This window comes from Trichomycterus rosablanca, chromosome 26 (genome assembly GCF_030014385.1).
Source record: "Trichomycterus rosablanca isolate fTriRos1 chromosome 26, fTriRos1.hap1, whole genome shotgun sequence".
NCBI lineage: Eukaryota > Metazoa > Chordata > Actinopteri > Siluriformes > Trichomycteridae > Trichomycterus > Trichomycterus rosablanca.
This window is the reverse complement of record NC_086013.1, coordinates 1,649,514-1,661,115: the sequence shown is the minus strand read 5'-3', so window position 1 is coordinate 1,661,115 and position 11,602 is coordinate 1,649,514. Positions and strand designations below refer to the sequence as shown.

General features: G+C 38.8%; 1 protein-coding gene across 1 annotated transcript; it reads right to left on the bottom strand.

The window, feature by feature from the left end:
* Window positions 1–221: 221 nt before the first annotated feature.
* Window positions 222–7,158, bottom strand: tmprss13b (transmembrane serine protease 13b; the record flags this gene model as incomplete). The annotated part of the gene is made up of 12 exons (XM_062989162.1): window positions 222–500; window positions 1,046–1,200; window positions 1,510–1,652; window positions 3,702–3,800; window positions 3,923–4,098; window positions 4,886–5,045; window positions 5,127–5,170; window positions 5,258–5,353; window positions 5,616–5,742; window positions 5,885–5,992; window positions 6,099–6,212; window positions 6,957–7,158. Coding segments are annotated over 12 exons (1,455 nt in total), but the record flags the coding sequence as incomplete, so codon positions are not given.
* Window positions 7,159–11,602: the final 4,444 nt, after the last annotated feature.

Here is an 11,602-nt window from a genome sequence, read left to right as displayed (position 1 = left end):
TGAACATGTAACCTATCATTTTGAACATATTTGTATTGGATGAGGAAAATCATGAACAACAAATGAGCAAACAAATCCTAAACCAATCACAGTCCACTTTAATCTGACTTATTCTGACTTTTTTAGTTCCCTATTTTAAAACTACACTTCCCTTTTTTCTTCCTAAAAAAAAAACTAAATAAAATTCTGACTAAACATTTTTTTTTTAGATTTTAGGGTTTTTATTTTATTTGGGCATGATTTGCATTACAGGACATGCAATAAAGAAAATGTAATAATATTAATGTACATACAGTGTAGATACTGCATATTAGAATTATAGAGAATTATAGAACATTTCACAGAATTCACAGCTTTAGTTATTAGTTCTACTTTGTTTTTAGATTTTTATTATAATAGAAATGTATCATGTACAGATGAAGCTTAATGTTTAAGTATGTGCCCAGTGAAAAAATGTTCTCTCCAATATTCAGACTGCAGTGGGGTCACGGCTTGACTTGCTGTTAGAAACAGAAACACAAACAAGAATATTTTTAAGAGTAAATTAAAAAACAGGCAGCGTAATGTAAGAAATGTGAAAATTAAATAGGAACGGTCTGACCTTGTATGTTAACCCCCATAGCCCCTTTGTGGCTTAAACAACCTTTACTATTACAGCAAGGACTTCTATATGATTTTGGAGTCTCTATGTGGAAATTTGTGCCTAACTTTTTAGAGGTCGGGCACTAACATTGGAGGACATGGCCTGGCTTGCTGTTGATGTTCTAATTAATCCAAAAGCTCAGAGCAGGCTTTGTGCAAGCCACTGGAGTTCCTCAACAACATATGGATTTCATAGATGTGCACTGGGGAACAGGACAGGACCTCCCCAAAACTGTTTCTATAAATTTGGATACATATAGTGTCTAAAACACCTAAAATATTAAGATTGGATGATAACTTTATATTTAAGCCCATTGTTTTTTGGGATGGGATGTCCGACAGGTCCATGGAAGGGCACTCTGTGTACATAACAAAGCCATACATGAGTGCACTGTGTGTTTACCCCATCTGGCTGTGGATCCACTCTAGAAGACTGTGTACGTTGCTGTAGACGCCTGGCTTGTGTCTGCGACCACATCCCACCCCCCAACTCGTCACACCGAAGAGGTACCAGTGCCGGTCATCCTCCTGACACACTAGAGGCCCTCCACTGTCACCCTGTAGACAGACAGACAAACACATGTGATTGTTGGATCTCATTTCAAGGATTTTGGAGTGTGTCTGTGGGAATGTATGCTTATTTGTTAACCTTTTTTAAAGAAAAGGTTTGGTCTGTATTTGATCCAGCTTATCCCGAAAATGTAAAGTGGGGTTGAGTTAGAGGCTCTGTGCTGGCCACTGAAGTTCCTCCAAACAGTCACCACACATTAAGGAGCATATAATTTTTATATAATTGATTTTATGCATGTAAGATATGGGTGTGGCTTAAACACTCAATAATTAGAAGTGTGTGTGTGTGTGTGTTACCTGGCAGGTGTCTTTTCCTCCCTGCAGGTCACCCGCACAGAGCATGTTCTCTGTAACCTGTTCTGTGTAGATGGAGTTGTTGTTACACACAGACAAGTCGATTATACCCACCGCCACATCCATCAGCATAGTGGAACCGACGTCTACACACACACACAAACACACACACATACACACACACACACACACACACACACAATAAAGTCATGATTGGACATCTCCACAACTGTACTCTTTCCACAAAGGCAGACAATGACGTAGAACAGCGCTCCCTAACCTTTTTTGCACCACGGACCGGTTTCATATAAAATAAAATTTTACGGACCGGCGGGGGGCAGCGATTCAAAATAGAATAATTTTACTACTCACAAATGAACTTTTTCGCTGCAACGAGACGCTTCTTCCACCTGGGGTGATATGAGATGATAAACACCCGTGTGTTGGAAATGGAAGCAGTGTTTTCATTGCTGATGTAGCGATCTCTAATTATTTATTCTTTGTGAGCGGCCCGGTAATAAATGACCCACGTACTGGTAGCGGTCAGCGGCCAGGTGGTTGAGGACCACTGGCGTAGAAGACAGTTGGACACTTGGTGGACCATGTTGGTTTTTGTGTCCTGTATGTGTTTTTTAGGGTTTTTGTTTGTTTATTTATTATATTTAATTTTTTTTAGACACACTAGCAAAAAAATGCACACATGGCTGTTTTGATATAACTATAACTCCCAGTACTTGAAGGTACCTGAAGTATTATTCACTTAGCTTGAGTGCCATTTGTGCGTCATTTTAAATGATTAATTAAATACATTTTATTCTAAATCAAATTAAAATTATTGTGGCTCTTTAGGCATTTTTTAAATGTACATTTTGGGACGGTCCCCTTACCTATCCATCCCACAGGGTTCCTATACTGTCTATGCAGCAGTATGTTGTGATGCTAAACATCCTAAAATGCTTAGAGAGCATCTTAAAATCGTGGTTTGTATTATGGGAAGATGGGGGATTGTGTCTGACCCTCATAATTAATACTTACACTCCCTGAAAAGAGATAAAATAACAGTTCATGAGGGGGCGATAGTTAGCTAATATATAAAGTTGATTCGCTGTGTAATTGGCATTTTGCTTAAAGTAACACAAAACAAACCCCTCATCGTGTCTTGGGCGAGACCAGTTAGTAAAATAACGATTTTAAGGTGCACTAGAATTATAATTTATATTTTTTTTAAAAAGTAAAAAATACAGCGTGGAAAATGTAAACAATGTCAGGTTTAGCATGCTATAAAAACAGCATTAAATGTATTGACCACTAGGTGGCACTGTAGACCATCATAAGCTAAAACGCTCACACACACGCACACACACACACACACACACACACACACACACACACACACACACACACAGTGAAATCCCGCGATAACAGCCGCCATTCCCTCACACATTTGTGTCTGTATTTTGGAGTGTTTTGGGTTTTAAAAAAACAATTAAGAACAACTAAGTGCAGCCACAACCAAAACTTACCATTTGATTCTTCCTAATGCGTAACAGGACAGAATTTAATTCCAGTGCTACTTATGTTTTCTCCTCAAACAAAGATGTCTTCTAAATTATGTTACAGCACAGTCTGCAGTTATATCTTACAAATAATAATAATATTGCGAGAAACAATGTAATACTTAGCTGATATGTTAATTGTCGACTTTCCTTTGTTTACATTATTCACATAGGATTTGATATCCTCTTCCCAATTTACACATTGTGCATTTAAACATGAGAAGTACCTAATCATAGTATTTGGTACAGTAGTGTGAGATTTGAAACACAGCTACTTTAGCTTCAATGCCTCCTGAATGCAGAGCTCAATCTTCCAAAAGTTTGTTTTCTCCCCAATCAGTCTTTTCAGAGTTGAATCTCATCACGAAATCCGACCCCACCGCACAACCACAAAGAGTCGCAGTGTCTGCAGGTTTCTTTCAAACTAGCTCCTTTGACTCAGGAGGCACACACACACACACACACCCTCCAAAATCTTGTGGACGGCCTTTCTAGAAGAGTAAGAATAGCTTCAAAAACTCATGGTCAGGAGTTCACATACTCTTGTCTACATTCTATTTAGCTGCCTGTCAAAATCTGCATCGAATACTGTTGAAAGTCCTGCTTTTAACCATTTAAGCCCCAAACATTGACACATACCGACACCTTCCACCGTGGTTCCAAAACCAGTTGTCCAGCACTGCCTGTTCGCTGAGACGACTTGGTCAAACATAGGAAGGCACACAGGCTGGATTGTTCCTACAACAGCATTTTAAGCAACCAATCAGCATCTTTCTTCACAAATTATAAGGATAAAAACAACTATAACAAAACAGAATTGTGTGTTTGATTACGAAGCATGACTTTAGTACAGGACTGACCTGAAAGTCTGACGGGGAGGCTGAGTTTGAGCAGAGCGATGTCGTAGTCCTTCGTCGCTGGATTGTAAAGCTTATGCAGAATGATCTCAGCCACGAAGTATGGTGGTGGAAGCATGTCCTGGGAGACCGTTCCCAAATACACCTGCCAGTTTTTAGGCAACAGGCTCGAGGCTGAGCTGTTAAAGGACAGGAAAAGAGTGCATTTTTTATTTCACCATCCGATATCACGTACCAATGTTTGTCTATTCACTTCTATTTTGACGTGTGTGTTACTCAATACAATCTGGTTTTGTTCCAAGTTATTGGAACTTCCACACATTCAAGCATCCATTTAACCTACATGCCAGTCCATTCATGACATCCAGTCATGAGTCCAGCCATTTATCCATTTACATTTTTTACATTGACCCTAAATATACACTATATAGCCAAAAGTATATGGGCACCCCCTCTGATTTTTGAGCCTGGACCTTTTAGCCACATCCATTGTTAACAGCCAACTTGAGTTTCGAGGTATTGAATCCCGGGCTGGGCTCACAAATACAGAAGGTGTATGGCATTACATGAACCTAGTCATTGTAGGGAGGAGAGCATATCTGTGCACCCTTAGTGCTGGTTCCAAACCAGGATAAATAGGATGGTTGTGTCAGGAAGGGCGTCCATCATACAGTGTGCCAAATCAAATATGCAGATATATCGAAAGATCTGCTGTGGCGACTCCCAACGTGAGCAGCCGAAAGAGTCAACAACACAATCATATCATCAACATAGCAAACCATCGGCTGTATGTATTAACTACCCACTAGTTCCTTCAGCTACACTCCCATCCATTAACATTTCAGCTAAGCATCCATTAGGTTATCAATCCAACAATCCATTATCCCTCAACCCAAAAATTCCTACATCTGAGACTCATTCATTCATCCACCAGTTCACTTTTCACTCGCTCCATTCATGTCTTACCTGAAGCAGTGTGCAGCGGTCACGATGAAGTCTTGAGCCACCAGCGAGCCTCCACAGACGTGGTAGCCCTGGAAGTGTAGGCTGGCCTGCCACGGCCACTCGCCTGACTCTGCAACGCTCCCACTGATGATCCGGGAGGTTACGTTTGAAAATCCGCAATCTAGACAAACACAAATATGAAACACATTTAGCGATGCGAGCAGACGTTTCCGTACCGTTTAATAAATTATAAAAAACCCACCACTGCACTGGAGGAAGACCGACTGATGATCAGGACATGATGAACTGTAAACACAGACTTACATCAACAAAACTAAATAATGATGTTTTAGAGCGTAAAGAGGGTTATTAGTTTCAGAAGTGTTCTCTTACCTGGCTATAATTTTTCCCTGTACGGTGTTTGAGGACTGAGTGGTCACTGAGTAAAATAATGATGAGCTGGACACTAAAGGTCCGTAGTCATAACTTCTGTAGAATACACACATGCACACACATGCACAATTATTCCAGCTTTTTTTAAATTTATGGTTGTATAATAGAACTTAAATACAGAAATCATTTAATTCCTGCCATAAAAGGCATCTCACTAACACTTGTATGTAAACCTTTCACTTCAGCTTCTACATTTAGGGCATTTTAAGGACTCGTTTATTTGAAATTCCTTTAAATAATTGCACACAGAAGAGCTAACCGGGTTACTTCTTGTAAGAAAACTACATTGATCACATACCCCCTGAATCCGAGCTGTTTACAGGTTTTGTTGGCCAGGTTCTGATTCCAGCCTATAAAGCAGACGGGAAGGAAGCTGCTGGAGTTCACGGTCATGACCTGCAGCTCGTTTTTTGATCCGAACCTCACTGTGAAGAGATAAGCAAAGATTAGAGAATGTTCTAGACATACACTGGTATGAAACTGATTTCAATAAAAACAGTTCATATTAACCAGAACGTAAAAGCTACTGCAGATCTGATTGACCGTTAAGCTTTGATCAGTACTGACCGCAGTGCGTCTCATTTCTGCCGTCTTTGCATTCGTGTCCTTCGCAGGTGACCATGTACATGCATTTCTCAGTCGTAGCAGTGGACTGGAATGGCGTCCCATATCGCACTGACCAAAGAAAATATCAGTCAAACATCAGGTTTAGAAGAAGGGGTTCAGAGGAATCAGTGTCGAGGTGTGTGGGGGTTAAACTTTAGGTCACACGTTCTCCTACCTCCCAGCCAGATGACCACTCCGATGAAAATCAACAAGAACACCAGGCCACCTGAGCCTCCGTACCGGGGTAGTTTTTTATGCCGTGTCACCACTAGTCGGGTCTGTGGATAGTCTGTCGACGGGGGCAGAATAAAAGTTAAAAAAATAATAATTTTATAAAAGGCAGTTCAGAGTTCGGAGGCTACTTGTGCTGACGCCTCAACCGGACAGTAGGAGTCGCTGTTGAGGCTGATGATTGATGCCACAGTCGAGACTTAAACTCCAAAATCTGTGCTACCTAAGCACTGATCAGCCTGATTTATATGGATAAAGCTGGGTTAGGCATCTTGCTAAAGGGCCCAACATCAATGAAACTTAAGAATGCCACAATATGCATGTTGTACTGCTGAAAATTGGTGGAAAGGGCGCATGTTTTTTTACTATTAATTTTATAAACTTTAGGAATATTTAACTGTGTGACAGTTTCTCTTAACATGAAACATACCAAATCAGGTACACATGATGGCTTAGTGCCAGTCTGCACCAACACATGCCATCGTGCCATGACGTGATGAGTGATGTGGGTGTTGTATAACTTCCTTAAATAAATGAAATGTTCTATAAAACAAATATGCAGTAAAGGAGCCAGTCGGAAAGGGGGGCAAATACTTTTTTACATCACTGTATGTTTTTTGGATACACTTTAAATGTGGAAGTTAAATAAAATATAACCTGTTTCTTTATTTAAACCTGATCATTTTGTTCTAGCACTTATGGCAACATCGATGGAATCATCCAGTGCGTTCCAGTTCCTAGCTGTGGATGGCTAGTATGTCAGGTTAAGATTGTAGTGTGTGTGTGTGTGTGTGTGTGTAACCTGGTTGATTTTGGTAAACGGGCGCAGCGACAGGCTGAAGCACTGGTGGAGGCGGATAATACGGAACAGGTTGGTTGCTGTAGTAGGTTATAACAGGAGGGCCGCTGACGGGCCCCTGGGACCCCGTGTATGGAGGAGGAGGGTCATCAGGGTTCACCACCAGGTAGTAGGGAGGAGGGTTTTCTCCGTGCTGAGGGGATAAAAAGCCACGTTAAACTTTATGAGAAAGTTGGTTTTTTTTTTACCTTATTTACTGCTAGAATTCTCTTCTGGCTGCTCTGTGCACCATACTGGTAATGTACTGGTAATGTACTGGTATTGTACTGGTATGAAATGTGACACCGCCACAACCAAGACGAAACAATAGAACATTTTAAGATGTGTAAACACACGTATCTGCTCAGCTGCTCTTCTTTCTGTTTCCTGATTGAACGTACAGTACCTGCAGCACGACATCATGACATTGTGAAGGTTTATTACAGACATGCGACAACCTTGTGGATGGCGGGTTTGTATCCAGGTCTTTATTGCATCGTGTACAGACGTAGCTTTGAATTCATTAATGACCGCTTTTATCTCTAATACTCACTTATTTTCTAAGTCACTTAACCTGATTAGGGTCGCAGGGGATGCTGGAGTCTATCCCAGCCCTCAATGAGCGCAGGGCACACAGAAACACCCTGGACTGGGCGCCAGTCCATCACAGGGCACACACACACAAACACAACTAAGGGCCAATTTATTAGCTCTAATAAACCTGACTGCATGTCTTTGGATTGTGGGAGGAAACTGGAGCACCCGGAGGAAACCCACAGACACAGGGAGAACATGCAAACTCTAACAGACCGCTTCACCTGGGAATCGAACCCAAGACCTTCTTGCTGTGCGGCAACAATGCTACCCACCGAGCCACCCCACTTTTCCTAATGCTGAGTCAATGAATCATTTTTCTAATACTGAGTCACAGATGAATCATTTTCCTGATGCTGACTCACTGATGAATCGTTTTCTTAATGCTGACTCACTGCTGTGTTTGCAGTGTTGTTGTGCTGTTGTTGCTGCTGCACACGTCTCAGTTCTGACACTCTGACCTCTACAGTGATAATTATGATAGCCAGCCCTTGTTTTCAGTGTCTTTGTTTTTGACTTTGTGTTACCAGCATGAAACAGTTTGGGGTTTTAGTTTCTCCCCGGGAGTTTCGTTCTGCAACAGAAACCCAAATCAAAATCTACAGTTGTTTACAGCTCAAGTCAAAAGTGACGTGTGTTCTGTGGCTTTTTAATGATTCCTGCAGAAATAAGAAATTTGTCTGGCTGAAAGTGACAAATATTTATAATTAAATAAAGTTTTATTGGTGGTTTTATGTTTACTGTATATTAAGTTTATTATTTAAGCTTGTAAAATGTACACATGTAATAGTTATTGATAATAAATATATGTATTTACCTGCTGATTACATTTTTATTTATTTATTTATTTATTTTTGTTAAATGCAAACTGGTTTGTCCAAATTGAGGTTAAAAATCTCGTTCCAAACTGCTCGGTAGAAAAAAATAAAAAAATAAGAATAAAAAAATAAGAAGCACAGTAAATATCAGCACAATTATCTTCTGAGTCTTATTATCTTAAATATAATTTATATATATATATATATATATATATATATATATATATATATACATATATACATACAGTACGTATATACTGTACATATACTGTATATATATATATATATATATTAAAACATAAATATTTAAAATAATAATTAAAACATTATATTTGCCAGAGCAGTAAAAATATTGAAATATTAATAGATTACATAAATAAACAATATATATTTTAAAAAAATTGAAAATAATAATGAATAAATTATATAAAAATATATGCAATACAATAGATATACAAAATACAGTATATACACATTATATAACATAATATATATATATTTATATTTATTTATATATATATAAAATATTGATAATATTTATTTTAGATAAAAATATAATAATTAAATTACACACATGCACACATATATATTTACATTTTTGCTATTTAGGAGACACTTTTACCCAAAGCAACTTACAGTACTGTGACAGCACACATCGTCAAAGCAATCGAGGGTTAAGGGCCTTGCTCAAGGGCCCAACAGGGGCAACCTGGCAGTGGTGGGGTTTGAACACACACTATAACACATTGATGTAATACTGAGGAATATAAACACTATTTTATTTATATACAATAACCAGTTTGTAATTTGTAATGTTAATCATTTATATTTGCATTTCTAGAATTTAAGTGAAAATTAAATGACTGTAAAATAATAAATGAATAAATGACTTAATGAAAATGAGAATGATTTAAGCATCATGTTTATAGTCCCGGCACGTCCAAGTGAAGAATCACAGACCTGTCTGTAGGTGTCTGTAGGTGTGTGAGTGTTGGTTACCTGTACGTTACCCTGCGCTCCCTCCATCAGTGAGCATGAAGAAACGAAGGCAGAAACAAACACGAGTCCTAACAGGTCTTAATCGTCGAGTCCCTCAGTTCTCCTCTCCTTTAGCTCATAACAACCCACCTCCATCATCATCACAACAACACACAGAGCAGCACTTCCTTAATGAACCTGCTTCTGCCCCTCGTCATTGTCTTCTTCATCCCTTTCGGCCTTGTTTAACTGGTCGGACAGGCAGCGCTCGGTCACAAGGTCTGCTTCAACGTGCACGATGATGAGGGTCAGGGTTTCTATTTTAGTTTAACACTCAGACTACATATAATGTTTATGATTATGATTGTTTTATATATAATTAACAAAGTAATACAATATGATTTAGGGATTCCTACATCTTTTGAAGATTCATAAAGAGAGAAAACTGGAAATAGCCACATCCATCTGCCATACCAGTCCAAATGGGAATATGATATATCTCACTCACTCACTTTCTTAACTGCTTATCCAATAAGGGTCACGGTGGGGGGAAGGGGGGGGGCTGGAGCTTATCCCAGCTTTTCAATGGGTGCAAGGCACACAGTAACACACTGTACAGGGCACCAGTTTATCGCAGGGCACACACACACACATTTACCTATAGGGCAATTCAGTGTCTTCAACCTGACTGCATGTTTTTGGGAGGAACCTGGACCTCCCGGAGGAAACCCACACAGACACGGGGAGAACATGCAAACTTTGCACAAAAAGGATCCAGACCGCCCCGCCTGGGGCTCGAACCCAGAACCTTGATAGAGCTAAAACTTCCAAAATTCAAAGAGAAAAAATTAATCAGGTGGTACAGTTGCTTTAAACTTTGCTTTGGATCACTGTCTGGGAAGGGTAGGGGGGAACTGTGGTCCCTCCATCTTCCAAAAACATACAGAAGAGGAATTTACTGCACTTAGTTGCCTCTAGGTCTAAATGTGTCGTTGTTTGTTGTGTAACTACTCAGTAAGTCTCTGTTTTACATGGAAAAATTCATTGAACCCTAATTCAATCAATCATCTTAACTATCTGATCTACTTTATCAGGTTTCTTGTGGATACAGAACCCTAGAACACTTTGGCGAGACCAGTCTTGATGTTCTGGATGTAGGACAACGTGATTGGACCAATCTTCTAATTAACTAATCAGCACACATTTAGATCAGACGTGATCGGTGATGTCACAGGTAATCCGTGCACTCCCATTGGCTGAGGAGTCTTGCAGGAAGATCTGCTTGGATCGAGGGATCCAGTGTGTGATTTGTTAGCTGTACAACAAACACACGTTCATCTGAAACGGTGAGTTTACAAGGAAAGAAGAAACAAACTTAAAAACAAATTTAAATATGGCATCGTCATGATTCAACCCAGATATCAAATTTTGCATGTCACATGTTTACTCTATATGTTCAATTCAGCAAATAAACAGTAAAAAAGCTGTACGTTTATTAAAATGTGTATTTTTGTGCTCTGTAGTGAACACAACTTAGTTTCACTTCAACAAAATCAACAAAACATGGATTTAACCAGGCGAATCCAAACCTGTGCACAAGACCTATAAGAGTCTATTACTGATGCTGTCCATGATTCTGGAGAATTTGTACCTAAACAGATCTGTTTTCTGGCTTTTATTTAGATTTTGTTTGTATTTTTTGCTGTTTATTATATATTTTATTGTTTTATATAGTTAATTTGATTCAGTGTTTAGAGAGAAATGCATGAATTCACTCCACACATCACTGTAATGAGTGAAAAATGAATCTGTCTGGCTGAAAGTGACACGTCCTTAATTAAATGTTTTTAAAAGTTTTATTGATGATTTTATGTTTAGTTTTTATTTATTTGTATGTTTCTTTGTATGTTTTGTATGTCATAAGTCTTATCACTGATGCTGCCTATGATTTTGGAGAATTTTTCTCTAAACAGATCAGTTTTCCTCTGTTTTCTGGCTTTTACTCTTGTTTTGTTTGTATTTATGGCTGTTTATTATATATTTATTTTTAATGTAGTTATTTTGATTCAGTGTTTAGAGAGATATGCCATAAATGACATACATATCTTTGGTTAAATGATGGTTTTATTCATTTGTATGTCACTGATAACTGATACTGCTTATAATTTTGGAGGATTTTTATCTAAACACATCTGTTTTTTCCCCTCACGCAGCGTAATC